The 26,417-nt window shown below is 45.6% G+C and overlaps 1 protein-coding gene across 1 annotated transcript in view; it reads right to left on the bottom strand.

Annotated features, from left to right (window-relative positions):
• Positions 1–5,216: 5,216 nt before the first annotated feature.
• Positions 5,217–26,417, bottom strand: part of atad3 (ATPase family AAA domain containing 3) — a 64,324-nt gene continuing 43,123 nt past the window's right edge. Inside the window, exons 14-16 of the mRNA XM_072478242.1 lie at positions 19,084–19,251; positions 17,275–17,383; positions 5,217–6,953 (exon numbers count right to left, since the gene is read on the bottom strand). Of these exons, the coding sequence (XP_072334343.1) occupies positions 6,777–6,953; positions 17,275–17,383; positions 19,084–19,251 (454 nt within the window). The 3' untranslated portion in view covers positions 5,217–6,776. The remainder of the gene's footprint in view (positions 6,954–17,274; positions 17,384–19,083; positions 19,252–26,417) is intronic.

Raw genomic sequence — 26,417 nt, 5'->3', positions numbered from 1 at the left:
AACTCTTGTCTAAGAACAAAGAACAAAGAAAAGTACAGCACAGGAACAGGCCCTTTGTCCCCCCAAGCCTGTGCTGACCATGCTGCCCGTCTAAACTAAAACCTTCTACACTTCCTGGGTCCGTTTCCCTCTATTCCCATCCTATTCATGTATTTGTCACGATGCCCCTTAAATGTCACTGTCGTCCCTGCTTCCACCACCTCCTCCGTCAGCGAGTTCCAGTCACCCACTGCCCTCTGTGTAAAAAACCTGCCTCGTACATCTCTAAATCTTGCCCCTCGCACCTTAAACCTATGCCCCTAGTAATTGACCCCTCTACCCTGGGAAAAAGCCTCTGACTATCCACTCTGTCTATGCCCCTCAATTTTGTAGACCTCTATCAGGTCACCCCTCAACCTCCATCGTTCCAGTGAGAACAAACCGAGTTTATTCAACCGCTCCTCATAGCTAATGCCCTCCATCCCAGGCAACATTCTGGTAAATCTCTTCTGCACCCTCTCTAAAGTCTCCACATCCTTCTGGCAGTGTGGCGACCAGAATTGAACACTATACTCCAAGTGTGGCCTAACTAAGGTTCTATACAGCTGCAACATGACTTGCCAATTCTTATACTCAATGCCCCGGCCAATGAAGGCAAGCATGCCGTATGCCTTCTTGACTACCTTCTCCACCTATGTTGCCCCTTTCAGTGACCTGTGGACCGGTACACCTAGATCTCTCTGACTTTCAATATTCTTGAGGGTTCTACCATTCACTGTATATTCCCTACCTGCATTAGACCTTCCAAAATGCATTACCTCACATTTGTCCGGATTAAACTCCATCTGCCATCTCTCCGCCCAAGTCTCCAGACAATCTAAATCCTGCTGTATCCTGTGACAGTCCTCTTCGCTATCTGCAATTCCACCAACCTTTGTGTCATCTGCAAACTTACTAATTAGACCAGTTAAATTTTCCTCCAAATCATTTATATATACTACGAACAGCAAAGGTCGCAGCAATGATGCCTGCGGAACACCACTAGTCACAGCCCTCCAATTAGAAAAGTATCCTTCCATTGCTACTCTCTGCCTTCTATGACCTAGCCACTTCTGTATCCATCTTGTCAGCTCACCCCTGATCCCGTGTGACTTCACCTTTTGTACCAGTCTACCATGAGGGACCTTGTCAAAGGCCTTACTGAAGTCCATTTGGACAACATCCACTGCCCTACCTGCATCAATCATCTTTGTGGCCTCTTCGAAAAACTCTATCAAGTTAGTGAGACACGACCTCCCCTTCACAAAACCATGCTGCCTCTCACTAATACATCCATTTGCTTCCAAATGGGAGTAGATCCTGTCTCGAAGAATTCTCTCCAGTAATTTCCCTACCACTGAAGTAAGGCTCACCGGCCTATAGTTCCCTGGATTATCCTTGCTACCCTTCTTAAACAAAGGAACAACATTGGCTATTCTCCAGTCCTCCGGGACATCACCCGAAGACAGTGAGTATCCAAAGATCTGTCGAGACTTAGTTTGTACCCCAAGAAAGACCCAAACACTCGAAGCAGCTCCAATATGCCCCCTATCGACACATTCGGTTCCGACACGTATAACAGCAAGTCATCGGCATATAAGGACACCCTATGCTCTATCCCCCCCCCCCCCCGCACTATTTCTTTCCATAGCCCCGAACTTCTTAATGCGATGGCCAACGGCTCAATCGCGAGTGCAAACAGTTCCTGACATAGGACATCCCTGCCTAGTCCCACGGTGGAGAGAAAAGTATCTCGAGCTGATGTTGTTTGTGCGGACACTCGCCCTCAGCTCCTGAGCTTTACCCAGTTCACAAATCTTGGTCCGCTCCAGAACTGCCATCAAGTACCCCCATTCTACAAAGTCAAACGCATTCTCAGCGTCCAATGCCACAACCACCTCGGTTCCTTCCCCTCTGCTGGTGCCATAACGACGTTCTAATGTTTGAAAAGAGCTTCCTCCCTCTCACGAACCCCGTCTGATCTTCACCCACCACCTTTGGGAGGCACTCCTCCAGCCTACCCGCCAGTACCTTCGCCAATACTTTTGCGTCCACATTCAGAAGTGATATGGGTCTATACGACCCACACTCCGTCGGATCCTTATCTTTTTTTAGCAACAGAGAAATCGATGCCTGCCCCAAAGTTTGTGGCAATGCCCCCTTCCCTATCGCCTCTTCAAACATCCCCTACATCAGGGGTGCCAGCTTATCCTTGAATTTTTTATAATATTCCACCGGAAACCCATCCGGCCCTGCCACCTTCCCCGACTGCATCCTCCCAATCGCATCTTTTATCTCATGCTCCACTATTGCTCCTTCTAATGTAGCCCTATCCCCCTCCCCTAACCTTGGGTACTTCAGCCCATCTAGAAATTCCTGCATCTCACGGTCTTCCCCAGGTGGCTCTGACCTGTAGAACCTCTCATAAAATTCCTCAAAAACCTTGTTAATCAGATCCCGAGCCACCACCAACTTCCCTACCCTATCTCTCACCTGAACAATTTAGGAGCGCTGGTACTTTAACTGTAAAAGATCATGTTGTTTAATGAGGGAAGTCCACAAAATTCCAAAGGAGACTTCTCTTGAAATTAGTTTAGGCTTCTAATTTTTCATCTCAGTTGAAATAGCTCAACGTTAAGCACAAGACGTGTATCAGACAGTAACCAGCTCCTGTATAGAGCTGATGGGTAGAAGTTAGTCACCCTGCGTAAATGAGTCGACTCATTCAAAGTTCCCCAGTGCGTGGTTGTTCTATTAAGCCATATTTATTTTCCTCCCAATTCTCCTGAATATACCAAGCGTCTGGTGCTTTACCCAAGTGGCCGTTCTTGATGTGTGAGCTCAGACAGCAAGTGTCAGCAGGTATTCACTGAGCCTTTTCTTGTCATCACCTGCCAAGTGAGCAGGTACAGCTTCCAGGCAGAATCACTGGATAGTGTGGAGGAGGAAGCACTGATTTTCTCATCCTTAACTCAAGGACACTGAGGAACCCCTCACTGAGACCATCTGGTCTGCACGGCTCAGATATGTGAAGTTTCACTTATAAATAGAAATGAAAGTTATAATTATTACAGCACTGAGAATAATCCCGACTGTAAAGATTTTACAACGCTGGTAGATTTATTTTAATCCCAGTGGAGTAATTAAACCACAATTGGTTCAAATCCATTTAAACCACAATGCAGCAAGGATCAATTATACCTCCAGTGAGACAGAACTATTGCTCGTGTCCTTTAACCAGCGAATGAAAGGCAAAATCATTTAAAAAAAAGAATTCTGGTTTCTTGAGGAATACCGAGGTTGTTTAACATCCTCTAATTAGCTATCAAGATTAATAGGTGCAGCATAGTTTATTCCATTTTTTAATACATTGATGCCACTCAAACGCGGTTGATGTTTAAGGCGTACTGTTTCAATAACCATGTATTCAGAGCATAAGCTGTGCCCCAAAGGGAGCAATACCACTGGGTTCATCCAACGGTATCAATTCAGATAAGATAGAATCACAGAAATGACAGCGGATGAGGCCACATGCCTATGATGCTGCTAGTTCTTTAACTGTTATCCCATTTCCCTGCACTTTACAAGTTTCCTGCTAAATACTCATCTGCCTCAAAAGGCGTATCACAAAGTATTCCATATTCCAATAGCTCTGTCTCACATTTCTCCATTTTAAAATTTATTAATTTATGGGATGTGGGCGTCGCTGGTTAGGCCAACATTTATCGCCCATCCCTAGTTACCCATCAGGAGGTGATGGTGAGCTGCCTTCTTGAACCGCTGCAGTCCCTGTAGGCTTAGGTACACCTGCAGTGTTTTATGGAGAACGTTCTGGGATTATGACCCAGCGACAGTTAAGGAATGATGATATATTTCCAAGTCAGGATGGTGAGTGACTTGGAGGGGAACTTCTAGGTGGTGGTTTTCCCCAGGTATCAGCTGCCCTTGTCCTTCTAGATGGTAATGGTCGTGGGTTTGGAAGGTGCTTTTCTAAGGAACCTTGGTGAGTTCCGGCAGTGCAGTTTGTAGATGGTGCACATGGCTGCCACTGTTCGTCGGTGGTGGAGGGATTGAATGTTTATGGGAGGAGTACCAATCAAACAATGCTTTGTCCTGGATGGTGTCAAGCCTCTCGAGTATTGTTGGAGCTGCACACATCCAGGCAAGTGGAGAGTATTCCATTTCACTCCTGAATTGTGCCTTGTAGATGATGGACAGACTTTGGGGAGTCAGGTGAGTTACTCACCGCTGAATTCCTAGCCTCTGATCTGCTCTCGTAGCCACAGTATTTAGATGGTTAGTCCTTTTCAGTTTCTGGTCAGGCTGTTGATAGTGGGGATTCAGCATGGTAAAGCCACAACGTCAAGGGGTGATGGTTAAGATTCTTTGTTGGAGATGGTAATTACCACCCTTGTGTGGCACATATGTTCCCTGCCATTTGTCAGCCCAAGCCTGGATATTGTCCAGGTCTTGCTGCATTTGGACATGAACTGCTTCAGTATCTGAGGAGTCGCGAATGGTGCTGAACATTGTGCAGTCATCAGCAATCTTTCCACTGTAACATCCCCACTGCTGACCTGATGGAAGGGAGGTCATTGATGAAGCAGCTGAAGATGGTTGGGCCTGGACACTGCCCTGAGGGACTCCTGCAGGGATGTCCTGGAACTGAGATGATTGACTGTGAGATCATTCTAAGAATTTGCTAATCAGTGAACCCCACTTCCGCCCGGAAATCGGCGGCGGAGAATACGGCAGCCGGTGTCGGGGCAGGATTCGCGCCGCCCCCCCCCCCGGGATTCTCCTGCCCGGTGGGGGGGGGGTTGGAGAATCAGTCCCCATATGTTTTTAAACTTGACTGCATCCCACCTTACTGGATGAAAGGCCCCACCTAAAGGAGTTGTATAGTAAGTCACATCTCAGGCACACAAGTGGCCCACTACATAAACAGGCCATTAAAATTTGGTCTTGGCTGGAGGGTGTGATTATTGGGGTGGTCGGTGGGGGAGGAATTGATGGCACTAACAGCATACGTAGTCTAAGGACCTGCATTTAATCCTGGCTGTACCCCACCTGGAGGAAGCTTTACTAAATGCAGACTATAAACACGGGTTAGATACAAAATGAAGAGATTCCATAGTTAGCAATAACATTCTACACTTTCAACAACTCTGAACTTGTCTTTTGCAAAATAAACCATCTTCTAATAGCTTATCTCTTTATTAGATAAAGCAGGATTTACATGTTTAATCCAATAAAAAAAGGATTTATCAAATTAAAATCATTCCACATTTGGAATATAGTGATGTGGTAAGTTTAAAAAAACTTGATGGAATTCTGTACACGTTCGACAAATGTACAAAAGGAAACGTGAGCTTTATGTAAAATCACCAGGGTCATTTCAACAATTAAATGGTTTACTTAGAATATATATGACAGACCGGAAACCCCACTTGGCCCCCAGGCCCAAACATAATTTAAGGTACTCCTGTTACTTTCACTTCAGTCTTTCAATGATGTTCACCAGTGGTTTTCAACAGCAACTCAGCATCTGCAGATACTCTTGCGAGAGGGATTCTGAATATTCGGGCAGAGGGCTGAAGGACATTACAGACTGGCTAAAAGTGCATTTGATTTTTCTTGGCAGTAATTTAGATGAGAAACCGGCTGCTCATATGGAGCAACCTTTCATTGGTGACGTCTCCATTTTAAACACAGGGAAACAAGAATCACCAATAAGGCATAATAACATGGCAAATTTCAAACTAGGCTCTCATCAAATATGATGTGTGTAGTAGTCACCATCGAAAACAAAAGGGACAAGGGAGTGGGTGTGGAAACTATTCCAACCCTATCGGACTGTTCGGCACACCGCACTCCCAACTCTGGAAAAACAGGACAGATGTAAAGGGTCCAGCTAGCAGCTTTGTTTAATTCCATGCAGACTGCATCAACATGCCATGACCATGTGAAATTCTATCTGACAATAGAAAGAGACTTGGACTCCCCCGACAGTCCTCACTCCCACTTTATTTGTAAAGTTCAGCAACCGTTTTTGGGTGGTTTTAATTTCTCAACACAGTCAAACTCAGTTCAGTGACCTACTGAGTTGCAAACCAATGATTTCTCAATCACACCACTGATGTAAAATGGCAGTCATTCCCCCGTGATCTGTTTTTTTTTTAAAAGGCAAAAATATCTATTTCAAGAAATACATTTGAGGTAGGCGGACAATAAGGGATTCGGTCTCAAACATGATGAATCCAATTCTAGATTATGGCCAGTGTTGTGAGTCGAAGAACCCAGAACCAAAATACACCACATCAATGTAAAACATCTTCTAATGCACAGATACTTAACTGCACAGAGTTCACCATCATACTCTCCTCCCAGCTCAGGCAGTCCACACTGAAAACTTAGCAGCTCCAAGAGATGAATGACACAGGATGAACAGTTGTTATAGTTGGTATGACAGACTTGAGGCTGGCAGGAATGCTATTTCAAGTCTCCTCATTAACAAACTGCCTCCAACCGGTTACAAAATGTACAGACAAAAACCGACTCGACTGCGAGGTGGGGGTCCAACAGGGCATTAACTGACTGCTGTCTGGGTTGAAGTCACGTGCAAAGCTGCCCGTACCACTGGACAAACATAAGAGAGTGCAGTGCATGCTCAAGCACGTTTTACGTTGGTGCAGTTCAGTTCAATTCAGGGATTCTCCGTTCCAGTTGCTGGGTGCAAGCACTGTTTTGCTGGACACTCAAACTGGTGTGCCCTCTGGAAGGGGTGGCACAAGATGCTCCATGCCTTTGGTCTTCTCCCTGCCCTCATTCTTCAACCACTGCATTTTCTGCTTGTGCTGCCGAATTGCGTCAGTCACCCTGGAATCGATCATTGCCTCAGTCAGAACACCATCCTCAGAGGCGTATGCTGCAGCCTGCAGAACAGGGGAGGACAAGCAGATCAGTTACCGAGAATGCACAGAGTCTCAGACCACACCAACTAGGCAGGCAACAAAAGTGAAACCCAACTAGTGGCATTTAAAAAGGTGTTGTTTTGAAAAAAAAAAAAAATTCCCTGTCAGGACTTTCTCCAGTGACAAATCACAAACATGTTTCAAATGTGAGATTTATTCAAAGAAAGCCTTCCTTTCAGACATTTTACAAATGAATTTATCACCTGCTTTTCGGTCTCCTGCTGCAGATTTTGTTTTTAAACAAGTGAATCAGATCTGACAGAATAAACACATAGTGTGCCAGTTCTAACGGGCTAGGGAGCTGCCAAGCACTCCACTGTTAGTGAATACAAAGAATCTAAGGCAAATGGATTAAAAACAAGCAAGAGGGAACCAATGTTCCAAGGTGAGCTTGTTTACTTTGTTGGGGTTCGCTGTTGGGAGAGCACTGAGCAGGGGTGATGTCACCACCGGTGCGGGTTAGGCCCGTATTCCAGAGGTCATTGAGAGGAGGAATGTTGAACGAGTTGAATTTTCCACCTCAATACAAAATGTTATCAGCCCACAGACAGTCGAAAACCAGACGTTGGCCACTCCAGGTACTCTGAGGTATAACAGACCAACAGTCATGAACTCTGGCAGGATGGTGTTCTGCTAGCCTGACATGCACATGCTATTCTTTCTTTCCAATTTCCTCCTGTCCTTTTCCACATGCAGTGACTAACGTTGGGCACCAGTTTCATAAGCACCTCAGAGACTTGGCCTGGCCATGTTGAGCAGACTAACCTAAAGAGCGCAGAAAGCATGCAACCTTTCTGATCCAGCGAGGGGTACTGGATACTAATGAGTAGGAAACCTGGTTGATTTTTCTGTTCTGTAGCATGGAGACGGATCCAAAATGAAATCAGTATAAACATATTCGAACCTGGAACTTGAGTATGGCCCAGGAGATCACCGTGTAATGCATGCATCCACTTCATGGCTCAGTACCTCACTGGCCAGTGCATGCACACACTTCATGGTTCAATCCTGCACCAGGCAGTACAGTCATACACTGTTAGACATATTTGGACATAGCTTTGGTTCCATCATCAGCTGGAGCGAGTTGTTTTTTTAATTACCCAATTATTTTTTTTTCCAAATTGAGGGGCAATTTAGCATGGCCAATCCACCTAAGCTGCACATCTTTGGGTTCTGGGGGGCAAGACCCACTCAGACATGGGGAGAATGTTCAAACTCCACACAGGCAGTGACCCGGGCCGGGATCAAACCCAGGACCTCAGCACAGTGAGGCAGCAGTGCTAACCACTGCGCCACCGTGCCGCCCAGTTGGAGCAAATCTAAGTACATGGAGATTAGTTCCATACAATTCCAGTTCACCATCAGATTGGGGCCCCGTGTGTAAAAGCTGCAGATTTACAGCCATAATTACTCCTGCAGACAGTGCATCAATACGTGCATCTAGAACTGAATGAGCTACTTAATTTCGGAACAGATCTGACAAATTATCGAGATGGATTTTTATAGTAATGATAGTCACAAGCACCACAGTGGCATCTACTCATTAGCGCGAAATTCCCATCAATTCAATCCTTTCCTCAGACCACTAGTCCAACCAACGGCATTGTACTCAAACCCAGCATTTAAAAACGTTCAGCTATGCAGCATAACTCCTCATCTTTATTCCTTCTGCCTCAAAAGACGACAGTAATCTGGAGACTAAATTTGGAAAAATAACCAGGACAATAACGCTGAAAAAAATTGTTCCAGAAGTTATTAAAACTGCAACCTTTGTGCTTTATTTTCAAACAGATTGGTCATTCCATTGTTTCCCCAAACTGGCAGGAGGAACACAGATGCTGACTGAGACACACGTCAGTGTTTGGTTAATTACAGGACATTAAGGAGATGAAGAAATGGTAATAAGTAGTCATTCTGGTGCTGACGTCAGAACAAGACTTCACTGGATTTAGATGCGCATGCGTCAGGCATGAGCACTTATAGACTTTGGTTTATGAAATATCAAATTTCACAGAACCCGCACGGGCTGACATTATTTTTAAAAATGCCAGCACAATGCCAGTAGGAGTTGGTGTTGATAATCCTACTGAATGTTCATATAGTTTGAAACAATTCTGAGAGACAGAAATAATCTGCATTTGGAGAGGCAGGGATTATGGGCAGCACGGTAGCACAAGTGGCTAGCACTGTGGCTTCATAGCACCAGGGTCCCAGGTTCGATTCCCCGCTGGGTCACTGTCTGTGCGGAGTCTGCATGTTCGCCCCATGTCTGCCTGGGTTTCCTCCGGGTGCTCACATTTCCTCCCACATTCCAAAGACGTGCAGGTTAGGTGGATTGGTCATGCTAAATTGCCCTTAGTGTCAAAAAAAAAGGTTAGGAGGGGTTATTGGGTTACGGGGATAGGGTGGAAGTGAGGGCTTAAGTGGGTCGGTGCAGACTCGATGGGCCGAATGGCCTCCTGCACTGTATGTTCCAGGTATGTAATCAACAGTCAGCATGGTTTTCCTAAGGGGAGATCATGTCTGACCAACTTGATTGAATTTTTCAAAGAGGTGACCACGTATGCAGATGAAGGCAATGCATTTGACAAATTCTACTTGAACTTCAGCAAGGCTTTTGACAAGGTTCTCCATGGGAGACTGATATCGAAGATAAGAAGCCAAGGGGTCCAAAGAAATTTAGCAAATTGGATCTAGAATTGGCTGCGAAGCAGAGGGTGATGAACAAAGACCAAAGAAAAGTACAGCACAGGAACAGGCCCTTCGGCCCTCCAAGCCTGCGCCGACCATGCTGCCCGTCTAAACTAAAATCTTCCGCACTTCTGGGGTCCGTATCCCTCTATTCCCATCCTATTCATGTATTTGTCAAGACACCCCTTAAATGTCACTAGCGTCCCTGCTTCCACCACCTCCTCCGGCAGTGGGTTCCAGGCACCCACTACCCTCTGTGTAAAAAGACTTGCCTCGTACATCTCCTCTAAACCTTGCCCCTCCACCTTAAACCTATGCCCCCATGTAATTGACCCCTCTACCCTGGGAAAAAGCCTCTGACTATCCACTCTGTCTATGTCCCTCATAATTTTGTAGACCTCTATCAGGTCACCCCTCAACCTCCGTCATTCCAGTGAGAACAAACCGAGTGTATTCAACCTCTCCTTATAGCTAATGTCCTCCATACCAGAGAAGATCCTGGTAAATCTCTTCTGCACCCTCTCCAAAGCCTCCACATCCTTCTGATAGTGTGGCGACCAGAATTGAACATTATACTCCAAGTGATGGTTGAAGGGTGTTTTTCTGACTGGACGATTGTGTCCAGTGGGGTCCCGCAGGGATCAGTGGTGGGGCCCTTGCTGTTTGTGTTCATATAAATGATTTAGATATAAATGTAGGAGGGTTGATCAATAAGTTTGCAGATGATACAAAAATTGGTGGGGTGGTAAACAATGAGGAGGACAGCCTTAGATTACAGGACGATATAGACAGGCTGGTCAGATAGGCTGATCAGTGACAAATGGAATTCAATCCGGATGGGCGGCACGGTTGCACAGTGGTTAGCACGGTTGCTTCACAGTGCCAGGGACTCGGGTCCGATTCCCGGCTTTGCTCACTGTCTGTGCAGAGTCTGCACGCCCCCCCCCCCCCCCCATGACACTGTGGGTTTCCTCCCACAAAGTCCCGAAAGACGTGCTTGTTAGCGGAATTGGACATTCTGAATTCTCCCAATGTGTACCCAAAGTGTGGCAACTAGAGGATTTTCACAGTACTTCATAGCAGTGTTACCCTACTTGTGACACTAATAATGCTTATTATTATTAAGTGTGAGGTGATGCACTTAGGCAACACAAACAAGGCAAGAGAATACATGCTGAACGGCAGGACCCTGGGAAGCACCGAGGATCAGAGGGACCTTGGTGTGCATGTACATCCATCCCTTAAGGTGACAGGGAAGGTGGATAAAGTGGTTATGAAGGCATATGGTATACTTGCCTTTATTAGCTGTGACAGGGTAGGGAGGTTATGCTGGAACTGTATAAAACATTGCTTAGACCACAGCTAGAGTATTGTGTGCAGTTCTAGAATCCTCATATTAAAAGGGATGTGATAACACTGGAAAGGGTGCAGACGAGATTTACCAGGATGTTGCCCAGGCTGGTGAGTTTTAGCTATGAAGAGAGATTGGACAGACTGGGATTGTTTTCCTTGGAGCACGAGACTGAGGTGGGACATGATTGAGATCTATAAAATTATAAGGGGCATAGATAGAATGGACAGGAAGAAACTTTTCCTCTTGGTGGGAGGGATCAATGACCAGGGGGATGCATAGATTTAAGGTGAGGGGCAGGAGGTTTAGAGGGGAAGTGAGGTAAAACCATTTCACCCAGAGGGTGGTGGGAGTCTGGAACTCGCTGCCGGAAAGGGAGGTGGCAGCAGAGACCCTCTTAACATTTAAGTAATATTAAAAAAAATAAATTTAGAGTACCCAATTATTTATTTTTTCCAATTAAGGGGCAATTTAGCGTGGCCAATCCACCTCACCTGTACATCTTTGGGTTGTGGGGGTGAAACTCAAGCAGACACGGGGAAAATGCGCAAACTCCACACGGACAGTGCGGGATTTGGGATTCGAACCCGAATCCTCAGCGCCGTAGGCTGCAGTGCTAATTACTGTGCCACCTTCATTTAAGTAATATTTAGATGTCCACTTGCGATGCCAAGGTATGCAAGGCTAAGTGCTAGAAAATTGATTAAATAGGTGGTTGTTTTTGAATGGTGCAGACACGATGGGCTGAACAGCCTTTTCTGTGCTGTAGACCAGTGTTTTTTAAACTTTTTTTTACGGGGACCCATTTTTACCAAGGGGCCAACCTTCGGGACCCACGCCGGCCGACCTTCGCGACGCACCATAATCTCTGACTTTTGATGCAAAGGTGAGCCTGCATGGTCCTCATTTGCTTCTGCCAAAATGGAGGATTCGCAATCATGGCCAAAGCACGCGACGTCAGCTTTCGGGGTTTTCGAGCGTGACCTGCTCTCTGCCTCGCTTCAGGCAGGAAGAATACAATGAATTTTAAAAAAAATCTTCTCCTGACGTCAGGAGGAGGCATGGTTCAGCGCATACGCACCGACGAGCGGGCACGCATGCGCAGTGCGCCCGCATTTTTAAAATGTGGTCGCAGCCGTCATTTTCAAAGCCGATCGCAGGCGGCATTGTTAAAAGCTGGCTGCTGTGGCTGATGCACACGAATGGGAACGCCGCGACGGACGGCTCTGCGACCCTCCCGACACCCGCCCGCAGCTGTATAGGACCTTAGTTCGCCCACACTTGGAGTATAGTGTTCAATTCTGGTCGCCACACTGCCAGAAGGATGTGGAGGCTTTAGAGAGGGTGCAGAAGAGATTTACCAGAATGTTGCCTGGTATGGAGGGCATTAGCGGTTGAATAAACTCGGTTTGTTCTCACTGGAATGACGAAGGTTGAGGGGCGACCTGATAGAGGTCTACAAAATTATGAGGGGCATAGACAGAGTGGATAGTCAGAAGCTTTTCCCCAGGGTAGAGGGGTCAATTACATGGGGGCATAGGTTTAAGGTGGAGGGGCAAGGTTTAGAGGAGATGTACGAGGCAAGTTTTTTTTACACAGAAGGTAGTGGGTGCCGGGAACTCGCTGCCGGAGGAGGTGGTGGAAGCAGGGACGATAGTGACATTTAAGGGGCATCTTGACAAATACATGAATAGGATGGAAATAGAGGGATATGGACCCAGGAAGTGGAGAAGATTGTAGTTTAGTCAGACAGCATTTTCGGCACGGGCTTGGAGGGCTGAAGGGCCAGTTGCTGTGCTGTACTTTTCTTTGTTCTTTGTTGACTTTAACCTGGTGTTGTAAGACGTCTTATTGTAGATAGAACACACTGCTGCTGTAATGCACTGGTCGTGGAGAGGGCGAATATTTGCGGTGGTGATTGGTATGCCAAACCAGCAGGTTGTTCTGCCCTGGATGGTGTGGAGCTTCTGGAGTGTTGTTAGAGCTTCACTCATCCAGGCTAGTGGAGAGCATTCACCACATTCCGGACTTGTGCCTGGTAAATGGAGAGGCTTTAGAAAGTCAGGAGATCAGTTACCTACGGGAGAATTCACAGCCAATTAATCTGATCTTCTAGTCACAGTAATTGTACAGCTGCTTCAGTTACATTTGTGGTTAATGCCGATTCCTCAGATGTTGATGGTAAGAGAATCAGCAATGGAAATGTGGTTGAATGACACGGGGAGGTGTTTAGACTTTCTGGTTGGTCTAACTGGTCAGCAGCTGAGTATTGTTAACATTATTGGAGCAAGAAGCTAGGATTATCCTTTCCTATTTTCATATTAAGCCTATGTTGTAAATGATAATTCCCAATTGCTCTGCAATTCCCACAAAAGCTCTTCCAATAAATGGACAATGAAAATCACCCAATCAGTTAGTCAACTTATACACCAAATAAAACCAGTTATATTTTAAAATGGTTTTTTTTCCAATTAAGGGGTAATTTAGCGTGGCTAATCTACCGACCCTGCACATCTTTGGGTTGTGGGGGTGAGACCCACGCAGACACGGGGAGAACGTGCAAACTCCACACACGGACAGTGACCCGGGGCCGGGGTCGAACCCGGGTCCTCAGCGCGTGAGGCAGCAGTGCTAACCACTGTGCTACCATGCCGCCCTAAATAAAACCAGTTTTAAATTAGTTTCTTTTGGATATTGGTTGGATTTTAGAATATTGGAACAGCTAAAATGAATTAAATTGTAGTTAATCAAATAGAAATGTTGAAACTTTACCCAATGATTCTCACAGGGGTTAAACATTCTTTCCTAGTCTCAACACCACTCAAGCTCAGAATACTATGGGACCTGTTTGCTTCAGGTACTAGATTACCATATCTGATAGGGAGTAACCTTGGTTCCAAACTCAGTCAAAGAGATGCTGCTTACTATTCTCTGAAGAGGGAAAAAAAAAAATCATTAGCCATCTCCCTTGAGCAGTCAGTCGCACTGGGTGTGGAGGCAAGCAGCATTGCTAACCTGGGCTGTTAGATGAATTATACCTTTGCTTTGCTGCATTTCAGGTTGGCTCAGTGATAGCACTCACATCAGAGTCAGACGGTTATGTTTTCAAGCTCCCCTCCAGGATGAACACACAATCTAAGCTGACACTTCAGTGCAACACCGAGCATATACTGTATTGCTGGAGGTTCCACCTTGCAAACGTGATGGTAAATTCTTTCCATTCAAGTGGATGTGAAAGATTCCATGCTACTCTGTTAAGAGATGGGGTGGGAGGGGTTCCTTAAAATCAACAGATTAACTTATTATTTATCTCATTGCCCTAAACTACAAAATAAGAAATTACAGTAATTCAGTATTTTCTGATCCGTAAATTGCAAAGTGCCGAGGATGTGAAAGGCTCTACATAAATGCAAATGCTTGCCATTGTTGTTCCAAAATGAGGAAGAATGTGCATGCTCACTTTTTAAACTTTAAGAAATCCTTCACTGTCAAGCAAATAACCCCACTATGGATCTGACACCATCTGCTCAAATGAGCAACCAATCTGTCGAATGTCTGCAGTATGCTAAAGTCGACTGAGTCCACGTTCAACGAGCGAAATGGGGAATAATGCAAAAACCTGAAGCTACTGCAGCCTGTTCATCATTTTTATAAGTCAGAGTCTGGTCAGTTATTTGCCAGCATTTGCTTTGATCAACTCTTCCACCCGTACTCCTCCAATACAGAGAGTGCGGTAACAGCACACGCCACAAAGGATACCACCATTAAAGGCAAACAACTTCACCACTTTAACCGTCTTCAATTTAATTTTAAAACATTGTTCATCATCTTTCTTATGGCTAAACCGAAGGAAACTAAATTAACTAAAAGACAGGTCCGTGTTTGCAGGCCCCTTGCATGTTGCCTCCTTGTTTTTAAAAAAAAAAACAATGGCAGTATGTATCAGTACAGCCTCAGAGAGAAAAACAAAAATCATACTCTGGCTGTGCCCAGTCTGCCTTCAAGTTCTGTCACTCATTCCGTGGTGAGTGTTGACTGGATCAACGCAAGAATTCAGCTACCTGCAGATCTGAGAGCCAAGAACACAGGTCATGTGGAAGCATCAACTGTAAATCTGACAGAGGTTAAGCGCCTGGGTAAACTCAGTCCAACAGACTCAAGTGGCTGCAATTATTCACCTGGAAGCAAGCACAGGTCTCTCAGGATCAAAGGACTTTTACTGTAAATTTCCTGCTACCTTCAGGCCAGGCAGTAGCTTCATTAAATCCAGCAAAAGTCAGTTGTAAACATCCGACTGGACTAGGGTTAAAAATGCAGTAAAACTGAGAAAGTGTTAATAATCCAACACTGTGAGCAAGAATTCAATTAGGTATGATAACTTGTTAAATTGAGAAGCAGCCAGAAACTCGCTCTCACCTACAGGGAAAACAATAACCAGTGTGTATTTACATAGGATACTCAATTTAACAGCAGTTAGGAAGGAATTAAACAGTTGTCACCCCCCTCCTCAAAACACACACATACAGGGTAGAGAATGCGTAATGACAGCCAATGTAGTCACAATGCTGAAAAAAAGCCCATCTGTTGTAATTACCAATCACCTGGGAAAGTGAGTGCCTTTTGGGAATTAGGCATAGGAAGTACAACTGGAAAAACAAAGGCCATTTATAGTACACATGAAGTCATTTAACAGACAGATCAATGCTGAAGAGAGCCGAGCCTTGATTACCACAACACTAACCTGACATAGAGGCTGCATTTGCTGTGACCCCAAAGGATGCAGAAAAGGAAACTGCCTTTAAAAAGAACAAACACCCAGGCAACATTTTATCCCCCTCATGTCAATCTCCCACTGTAAGGGGCGAGTTTCAAGCTGAAGCACAGCGAGGCAGCCAGAGGGCATCCGGGCCGACTCAAATATGTAGCAGACTTAATCAGACTCTAGGCCTGCCCGGTGCTCAGAGAGCACCGAACATCAACTCAGTGGCAGGGAACAGAAAAAGGGGCCTTGGGTATCGGGAGGGATGAGGTCTCCTGCAGCACAGTCCACTGTCTCTGTGTGACAGCATCTGTCAGGGACACAGAAGGGTGCTGCGGAACTGATCTCAGTCCCAGCTGAAACAATGCTCCAATCTTGCTTTCTGAAGATGGCAGCTTCCATTGAGTTGGTAGGGCTCTGTACCAGACTGTCATATGACAATAAAAATAGATGCGGCATCTCCACATAATAAAAATAGAGGTGACTGGTCATTGCTCATCCACAAGTTGGAGCCTACAAAACTACTCGGGAAGAGCAAATATATGGGCAGCACGGTAGCGTAAGTGGTTAGCATTGTGGCTTTACAGCGCCAGGGTCCCAGGTTCGATTCCCCGCTGGGTCACTGTCTGTGCGGAGTCTGCACGTTCTCCCCGTGCCTGCGTGGGTTTCCTACGGGTGCTCCGGTTTCCTCCCACAGTCCAAAGATGTGCAGGTTAGGTGGATTGGCCATGATAAATTGCCCTTTGTGACCAAAAAAAAAGGTTAGGAGGGGTTATTGGGTTACGGGGATAGGGTGGAAGTGAGGGCTTAAATGAGTCGGTGCAGACTCGATGGGCTGAATGACCTCCTTCTGCACTGTATGTTCTATGTGGCACAGGACACCATTCAGCCCATCATGCTTGTACCAGCCCAAAAGATTCACCCCAGTTAGTCCCATTTCCCCCTGCAACTATCTCCCATTAACATTTATAATCCAATTCTCTCCCCCCACAAAGAAAATCAACTCTTCCAGTGGTACTGTTTCACAGAAACTCTAATCAGAATTTTCAGTATGTCAAAATCCATTAAAAGCAGAGAAAGAATTCACACACACACACCAAAGATAGAATATCATTCGGATTTGGGCTCCCACATATCTCGTTTCTACAGACATTAGTCAAGCTCAACTGGAATAAAAGCAGCGGAGAAGTTAATATTTTCAGCATCAACAAGAGATTTTGGCAATCTCCCCCATTGCCCTTGAAAGACAGAAAACTTCACCACTCAGATTTGAGAGAATGACCAACCAGAGTTTAATCTGAAAGAGCGACTCCTGTAATACGTGCAGAAACGTTCCAACCCGGAGGGAAAAAAACTGTTTTATTTAATGAGCACAAACCATTTTCATTATCTTTCCAGATCTTGCCACAGTAAGTGGATATATCATTGTTCCAGCTGTTACATGGCCAAATGACATAATGAGAAATAAACAAAATCCATACCTGCCAGGCCACTCCAAGTTTGGAAATCTCTCTGCCCGACATCCCTTCAGTCACCCGAGCAAGCTCGGAGCATTTCTTGCCATAGTCAAACTGAGCCACTTTCAGGCGCCTGTGAAGCAGAAGCAGATGCTCAAGAGCGCTGTAAATGACATGTCCATGGCCAGTGAGCCTCTTTAGGTTCATAATTGCTGCTTAGTATTTGTCTCATGTGACCTTCAAACTGCGGGATTAAGATTAAATACTGGGACAAAGTAACTCAAGCCAAGGGATACAGCTTTAAGCCAGGGGCTGCAGTTTACATAAAACAAAAACTCTCATTTGTATAGCCTCAAGCACCCTAATACCTTTCACACCCAGTGAAGAGCTGTAATGCGGGCAATCACATCAGCAAATTAGTGCACAAGTAGGTCCCACAGACAGTCACAAGTTGAATAACCAGTTAACCTGTGATGTTAAGGAATGAAGGCTGGTCAGGACACAAGGAGAAACATCCACCTGCTCTTCAAATAATAATAATAATAATCTTTATTAGTGTCATAAATAGGCTTACTTAACACTGCAATGAGGTTACTGTGAAAATCCCCGAGTCACCACACTCAGACGCCTGTTTGGGCACACTGAGGGAAATTCAGAATGTCTAATTCACCTAACAAGCACGTCTTTCGGGACTTGTGAGAGGAAACCCACGTAGACACGGGGAGAATGTGCAGACTCCGACAGTGACCCAAGCCGGGAATCGAACCTGGGTCCTTGGCGCTGTGGAGCAACAGAGCTAACCACTGTGCTACTATGCCACCCATGGTACAAGGAGCTTATCTGTCCACCTGAACATGTGGGTAACCTAATTTTATCTTCCCATCTCTCATCAGCTTAGCAGTGCAGTTTTTAAAAGGAGCTAAATAGAATGTCATACAACCATTCACTACACTATACAAAAGGGGGTGGCTGGCAGAGAGTTTAAATCATGTTAAGCCAGTGACTCAATGTCAAGCTTCTGCTGACATTTTCAAACTTCATGTAAAAGACGCCCAGGGAGCTAATGTATTTTCCCTGGAATCCAGCCTAAACTGATAAAGTGAAAGACTTCATTTTTTAAAACAGCTGCAGCGGAGTTCCTCTGCGAGTGCAATTCTGTAAAATCTGACAAATCCCCACACGTAAAATCAGGGAATGCCACAATTTGTTGGAGCCGCTGTAAAATGTTACCAGACCACGTGGTGATCCAGGGTAAAATTTGGGGTGGGTGCTAGATGGTTAGTTTCAACCCCCATGAGCATCTACTCCCATTACACCAGTTCCGGTGTGAACAGGTTTCTGGGCAGAGCTAAAAGCAGAAAATCTGTCTGACCTGCCGAGTATCGCCAGCATTTTCTGTTTCTATTTCATAATTAAAGCAGCCGTAGCATTCTGCTCCCCCGAGCAGAGCTGTGCGGCTGAACAATCAGACGCGGAAACAGCATTCGTGCTGCAGTTGGTCACACTTGGGGCAGCAATTAAAAAAAAAAAACTGTGAATCCAAGTCTGCTTCAGTCTTTCGAGGGATGTTTCTCCTCAGGAACAGAAAACATCAGTTAAAGCAGGAGGACAAACAGCTCTGTGCATATCCCGGACACCGGTCATGAGCAGCAATGTTAGTTGCCAGCCCGGCCTTAGTCTCAACACAACACAGGGTGGGTATTTCAAAGGCAGTCCAAGTTGAAACGGGAGCAAGAAGAGAAATTTAAAAAACAACAAAATGAGAAAAATTGGAAAAGATCACGGCAAGGTTATTCAATAGTCACTAAAAAAGAGAGTAAATTAGATACGTACTGTTTTCCTTCTGTGGCAGGTTTCAGGACATATTTGTCAAAATATAGCCGGACCAGTCGCTCCCTCTCGTCAAGTCCTGGTAGATCAAAGTTAACAATCTCATCAATGCGATCATTGATAGCCCAGTCAAACTGCTCTGGTTGATTGCTAGCCAACACCAGCATAAACCTGTTGGGAAAGACAGAAGAGCAGGAATGAGTCGAGTGCCCAGGATATTAGTCAAAACAAATCTTTAAACGCAGGTTAGCATCATCACACTGGAAGTGTATGGTGACTTGCAGATCATTACTAATCTCATTTCATAATGTTTCTCATATTAATTTCTGTGAATTGATCAGCCAGGACAAGCCTTCAGATTCATCCTTTACCAGAATAGTCTCCGCAGCAAATAAATTTAAAAGAACAAAGCAGTCAGATATCAGGATTAGTGGAAGACACTGTGTGTAGGGATGAAGTAACGAGGATCTGTTCTCAATGTTAAGATGCTAACAAATGATGGAATGCAGATGAGAAGATAATAATAATAATCTTTATTGTCACAAGTAGCCTTACATCAACAGTGCAATGAAGTTACAATGAAAAGCCTCTAGTCAACATTCCGCGCCTGTTTGGGTACACGGAGGGCGAATTCAGAATGTCCAAATTACCTAATAGCACGTCTTTCGGTACTTGTGGGAGGAAACCGGAGCACCCGGAGGAAACCCAAGCAGACACAGGGAGAACGTGCATAAACAGTGACCCTAGCCGGGAATTAAACCTGGGACTGTGAAGCAACAGTGCAAACCACTGTGCTACTGTGCCAGCAGGCAGGGGCAGAACAAACAAAGAACAAAGAAAAGTACAGCACAGGAACAGGCACTTCGGCCCTCCAAGCCTGCGCCGACCATGCTGCCCGTCTAAACTACAATCTTCTACACTTCCGGGGTCCGTATCCCTCTATTCCCATCCTATTCATGTATTTGTCAAGAAGCCCCTTAAACGTCACTATCGTCCCTGCTTCCACCACCCCCTCCGGCAGCGGGTTCCAGGCACCCACTACCCTCTGTGTAAAAAACCTGCCTCGTACATCTTCTCTAAACCTTGCCCCTCACACCTTAAACCTATACCCCCATGTAATTGACCCATCTACCCTGGGAAAAAGTCTCTGACTATCCACTTTGCCTATGCCCCTCATAATTTTGTAGACCTCTATCAGGTCGTCCTTCATCCTCCTTCGTTCCAGTGAGACCAAACCAAGTTTATTGAACCTCAGAAATTGATGTGCTGAATGTCTCTGATCGCAGATATTTGTTATTGGTTCTAAGCAAATTGAATTTGAGCAGTCAATCCAGCTTCCAGCAAGGTTTGAATCCAGTCATTTAGCTGCTTCTTCCTTCTCAGTTCTCTATCTGAAGGCATCCGTGGCAATTATTTGCTGAACAAAGCAAGGAGCCATAATCTTTACTTTGGATGGGACAAGGAGGCAGGTCCCAAATCTATCTCAGCCAGAACAGTGATCGAACCCCCATGCTGTTGGCATTAATCTGATCCACACATTAGTCCTCTAGTCGACTGCCCCCTCCCTCAATTTGCCTCGGAACATAAGAAAAATCAGTGTCATTGGGATCAGTAAAGTGCAATGGTGGATGTGTGAAATGTGTGCCTACTTCAACTGTGAAAATACTCAGCATGATTATAGGCGTTCTTCCAAACTGGTGGTGTATTTGAAGAGAGCACTTTGAGATATATATATGGCCTGTCATGGATAGTGGGTTAAATTTAAAGGGTGAATTACGTGGCATATAATACACCATTAAATCTCCTGTTTCTCAAGTGCAAATATTTCCCGCTGCACATTGACACTAATGGACAGAATGATACTGCACAGAATCCTGACAAGTGAACTATTTAATATTAAATATTATGAAATAGCTAACTAGAGAGGCTGCTACTAATATTTGCAAGTGATTGTTAGTATGAAGAGGAATATTCACTGAAGGAAAACGAAGGGCACAGTATATAATAATAGAGTTTTTTGCCACTTCATCATGAAAGTATCCAAATTTGCTGCATTGAGAATACTTGGGACAGATTTTATTTGTTTTATTTGCATCATTGCCATTTTCCTTTTTGTCAAGGGCACTGTTCCTTGCTGGGCAATGGTTCCGCAGTCACTGATTACCCTCCAGTACCGATCTAAAAGGAAAACTCCAAGTGCAAGGCTAGATAGCAAATGCACCATACCATTTCTCATAATGGGGAGAGGGCATCACCAGCAGAACTGAAACCTGTTCTCAAAACATCCAAACTCAAGTTTCCGGCAGGGGTTACAGACTGGCTTTACAGGAAATCTGGGCGGCCAACTGTATTGCCTCCAACCTCTGCCCAAACAGAGATCGGGAAAGTCTTAAATCATGTCGGCCTAAACTTTGCAGCTACACAATGTTGTGCTGAGTACATCAGACCATGGCTATTTACACAGAATTTACAGTGCAGAAGGAGGCCATTCGGCCCATCGAGTCTGCACCGGCTCTTGGAAAGAGCACACTACCCAAGGTCAACACCTCCACCCTATCCCCACAACCCAGCAACCCCACCCAACACTAAGGGCAATTTTTGGACACTAAGGGCAATTTATCATGGCCAATCCGCCTAACCTGCACATCTTTGGACTGTGGGAGGAAACCGGAGCACCCGGAGGAAACCCACGCACACAGGGGAGGATGTGCAGACTCCGCACAGATAGTGACCGAAGCCGGAATCGAGCCTGGGACCCTGGAGCTGTGAAGCAATTGTGCTATCCACAATGCTACCGTGCTGCCCTAAAATTTTGATTCATTTTTTCCAATTAAGGGTCAATTTAGCGTGGCCAATCCACCTACTCTGCACATCTTTTAGGTTGTGGGGGCGAAACCCACGCAAACACGGGGAGAATGTGCAAACTCCACACGGACAGTGACCCAGAGCCGGGATCAAACCTGGGACCTCGGCGCCGAGAGGCTGCAGGGCTAACCCACTGCGCCACCGTGCTGCCCGTCTCATCTCACTATCTAATCAGACATGCATTGCCTGGAACCTTCTTGGTCTGTGTGGCACAGCTGCACATTGAATAAGATTGCTGAGTCACCAGGCAAACAGCTGTACTTGTACTTCATAGATCTGATCGCAATCAAAGAGAAAATTTCCTCAGAAGAAAGTCAATACTCCCAGCCGCTGAGGGCATTGATTCAGCAGAACACCTGCGGCCAGCACAGGAGTTAAGACTCTGCAACACCAGAGAACAAAAGCAACAAAATCTTGTGTCCTGAAGATCAAAGTCACCATTAAGCAATTAATTACACATGGGTAGGATGCTACTCAAATACACTGTTTAAATAATTAATCTGACAGACTGCAATAGTGCAAAGCATCTTTCAGACAGTCACTGCTTTCCTGGGCACCTCTCAGGCACCAGCATTGCTGGGTGGACTGACACACAACTAGTATACCTAGATTGACATGTTCCTAACACTATCTAATCTCATAGTAACATTACTTTCTGGACTGCTATTAATGGTTAGTATTTTTTTTAAGAACTGTTCACGAGGTATAGGTGGTGCTGCCCCATGTATTGCTCAAAGGGCAGGATTCTCCGGGCCCCCGACCGCGTGTTTCTCAGCGGCGTGCCATTCACTGGCGGCGGAATTCTCTCTTCCCGCCACTTGTCAGTGGGATTTCCCATTGAAGCCATCCCATGCTGCCGGGAACCCAGTGGGTGGGGTTGTGCCACCAGCGGGAAACGTGAATTCTGGCCATAGTTTCCAATGTGGTGAGCAAGTACAGGCTTCACACTAGGATCCGAGTCTTTCACATCCCTCCATGCATTTAAAAAAAAATCATTTCGCAGTAGGATCACTGGTGACCTTCGCTCGAAAGCCCTTCAAAGATGCACCCGTTACTGCCCAGTTGGTAATGGGTGTACGCCAATGCGCCTACTCCATAGTAATCTGCCCTCCCATACCTCTTGGTGAACAGTTTTTGTACTTTGACAAAGAAATCGGGTAGCAATTTGATTTGGGATTTAAGAAAGACTAAAAACTGTTTAAAGTTTTATTTCTGAAACCTAACTTTGCTTTAAAGCGAGTCCAATCCCAAGGTTGAACATTTAAAACAAGCTGGTGTTTCAGGCTTCAAAACCAAGTAGTTTCAGATCAGAAGTCAAACTCTTGTGCTTTTGAGGCACAAAAAGTCGATGGAAGGTCAGCCAAGTGCCCTCATTAATGAGGGGCTGGAAAACGAGCACTAGAACCTGTAAGCTTTAACAGAACCCAATAAGATGTCTGGGGCCTTTTAGAAGAGTGGTCATAGTCATCAAATTATCAGCGCTCGAATAGCCATCATTTACAGTCACAATTAAAGTATCATCATGGCCTGTCCTGGTGAAACTGAACACTCCTCATGCACTTTTTATTTCAAGATTGAATTTCATGAATTTCTGAGCACACCGATACAACAGTAGGCAGCTCGGTTTCCCTTTCAAACTAGGAGGCAAATTAAAGTTGATATTTTGTGCAATGTCACTATTTCTATCCCTATATATTCAGTTGGGTGTAGATTTGCACACATACGTGCATGTAACACCTTGTAAATGAAAACGTGCTCTTTGTAAATACACCTTAATAATCTCAGGGCTTTGCTAATTCCCCTTCCAAGTTACAGATTTCAAACCGTCCTTGCAAAACCTGGCCTCTACTTTCCAGTCAACAAATTGAATTTTAGCTAATTCCGCATGCGGAAGCGTCATATGTTCCTGTAGATTTTTAAAATAAAATTATTTACTTCATTTTTCAACATTTGTGTTTGAAACACGAGTGCTGAATGCCATAGGAGAAACGTTAAGCGGGAAAAATTTGAGTCTGATCGTTCTGGGAAAAGCCTTAAAAGAGTTAGAGGCAGAGGGAAAGAAAACAGGATCGGACTGCATCTGAACCCTCCTGAATTGGGCTTTAACTCCTCTGAGCCAACTACCATTAATGTCTTTAGTCTATATTTCAATAAAAATGCAGGGATAAAAATGAAATTGCACCAACAAAAGTGACATAACAATATGCAACAGCTCAGGTGTACATCTGGAAAGGGGGAAATATTTTGTTTTTGGACCCTCTGAATAAATCACAAAACTCTGCCATTATTTCTCCTCACTTCTATTGCCTCAAAATCCAATAATAATCTAAACTCACCAGGAGCAGCAATTTTACAAAAATAAAGCAAGATATTTTTGAAAAACCAGGGGCGAAATTCTCTGGAAACGGCGCGATGTCCGCCGACTGGCATCGCGCCGCCCCAAAGGTGCGGAATGCTCTGCATCTTTGGGGGCCGAGCCCCAACCTTGAGGGGCTAGGTCGGCGCTGGACGAATTTCCGCCCCGCCAGCTGGCGGAAAAGGCCTTTGGTGCCCCGCCAGCTGGCACGGAAATGACATCTCCGGGCGGCGCATGCGCGGGAGCGTCAGCGGCCGCTGACAGCTTCCCACGCATGCGCAGTGGAGGGAGTTTCTTCCGCCTCCGCCATGGTGGAGACCATGGCGAAGGCGGAAGGGAAAGAGTGCCCCCACGGCACAGGCCCGCCCGCGGATCGGTGGGCCCCGATCGCGGGCCAGGCCAACGTGGGGGCACCCCCTGGGGCCAGATCGCCCCGGGGCCCCCCGGACCCCGCCCGCGCCGCCTTGTCCCGCCGGTAAGGTAGGTGGTTCAATGTACGCCGGCGGGACAGGCATTTTAGTGGCGGGGCTTCGGCCCATCCGGGCCGGAGAATCGCGCGCGGGGGCCCGCCAACTGGCACGGCGCGATTCCCGCCCCCGCCGACTTCGGCAACCGGTGGGGGCGGGATTCACGCCAGCCCCCGGCAATTCTCCGACCGGCAGGGGGGGGGGTCGGAGAATTTCGCCCCTAATAGGCAATCAGGCATTAATTAAAAATTAATCTTAAAGTAGAAATGCCTTTCAAATTGCAACGGTGAACTGGTGCTTATTAATTAGCTAAGCTCCTTTTAGCTGAACTGTAAACATCTTATTTTAGATGATTTTCCCTTCAAACAACCATGTTACAAAGCATGCTTAATGGGCTAGGAATCGATCAATAAGCAGGAAGAATGACAGACGTTAGCTGGGAACACTGATAAGGATTCCAACTGATAAGCGTGTTAGTATTCAGGCTTCACTCAATAACCATAACACGTGGCCAAGAACCACAAATTTATTCACCCCAATCTTGCAATTATGGACATTGTGAATGACAGTACCAGGACGCCATATCAATATTTATTTTGACAAAATAAGCGTAACAAAGATTGAGCTGCATTTGGTCAACTGTACTTCCTGCCAAAAGGTAGATGGTGTGTGACAACTACTGTGGTCTATACTCTTTAAGACAAGTGAAATATTGGGGGCGATTTTCCAGATGCGTTTCACCAGGTGCAAATTCCGCTATGTCGGGAAAATTTAGGGAGAGGGCAGAATTGGGATTTGCACCTCGTTCCAAACAGTTTGCGATGTCCCTGGGCCATCGAGGGCATGAACCTGCTTACCATTGGCTTAACACCAAATCTTCCAGTAACGTGCAATGTTCCCACCTGTCAGTTTTAGGTAGCGCGGCAAGAATCACTACTGGTCTCCACAAATGGAGATCAGCCGTGATGACCATGCCTGGGGTTCGAGGACATGGCAGGGCCACGGCACTGCCAGGATGCAAGGGCCTGAAGGAGTGGGGCATATACGGCAACCTATTGGGAGGGAGAGAGAGAGGATGGGGGGGGGGGGGGGGGGGGGGAAAGAGAGAGAGAGAGAGGGAGAAAGAGAGAGAGAGAGCCAAGAAAGAGAGAGAGGAGAAGGATCAGACTGGCATAAACCACATCCCTACCAAAAATATGCCAACGTATGGGAAGATCTCGTCGGGAAACCTGCCTGTTTCTCTGGGGAGAAACACACTGGTATCTGTGTTTACGAATGAAAATCACCATGTGCACCCTACCACACACGGTGATAGCTCCATTGTAAATTTTTTTAAAAATTAAATATTTTATTGAAAATTTTTGGTCAACCAACACAGTACATTGTGCATCCTTTACACAATATTATAACAACACAAATAACAATGACCTATTTTATAAACAAAAAATGAATAAATAATAAATAACAAAAATGAAAACTAGCCCTAATTGGCAACTGCCTTGTCACAAGTAACACTCTCCAAAAATATAATTTAACAGTCCAATATATAATTATCTGTAGCAACGACCTATACATACTATACAGTATATATTAACAACCCTGAGAGTCCTTCTGGTTCCTCCTCCCCCCCCCCCCCCCCCCCCCGGATC

This window comes from Scyliorhinus torazame, chromosome 16 (assembly GCF_047496885.1).
Source record: "Scyliorhinus torazame isolate Kashiwa2021f chromosome 16, sScyTor2.1, whole genome shotgun sequence".
Taxonomy (NCBI): Eukaryota; Metazoa; Chordata; class Chondrichthyes; order Carcharhiniformes; family Scyliorhinidae; genus Scyliorhinus; species Scyliorhinus torazame.
Note: the sequence above shows the minus strand (reverse complement) of the source record. Positions and strands in the feature narration are given on the sequence as shown.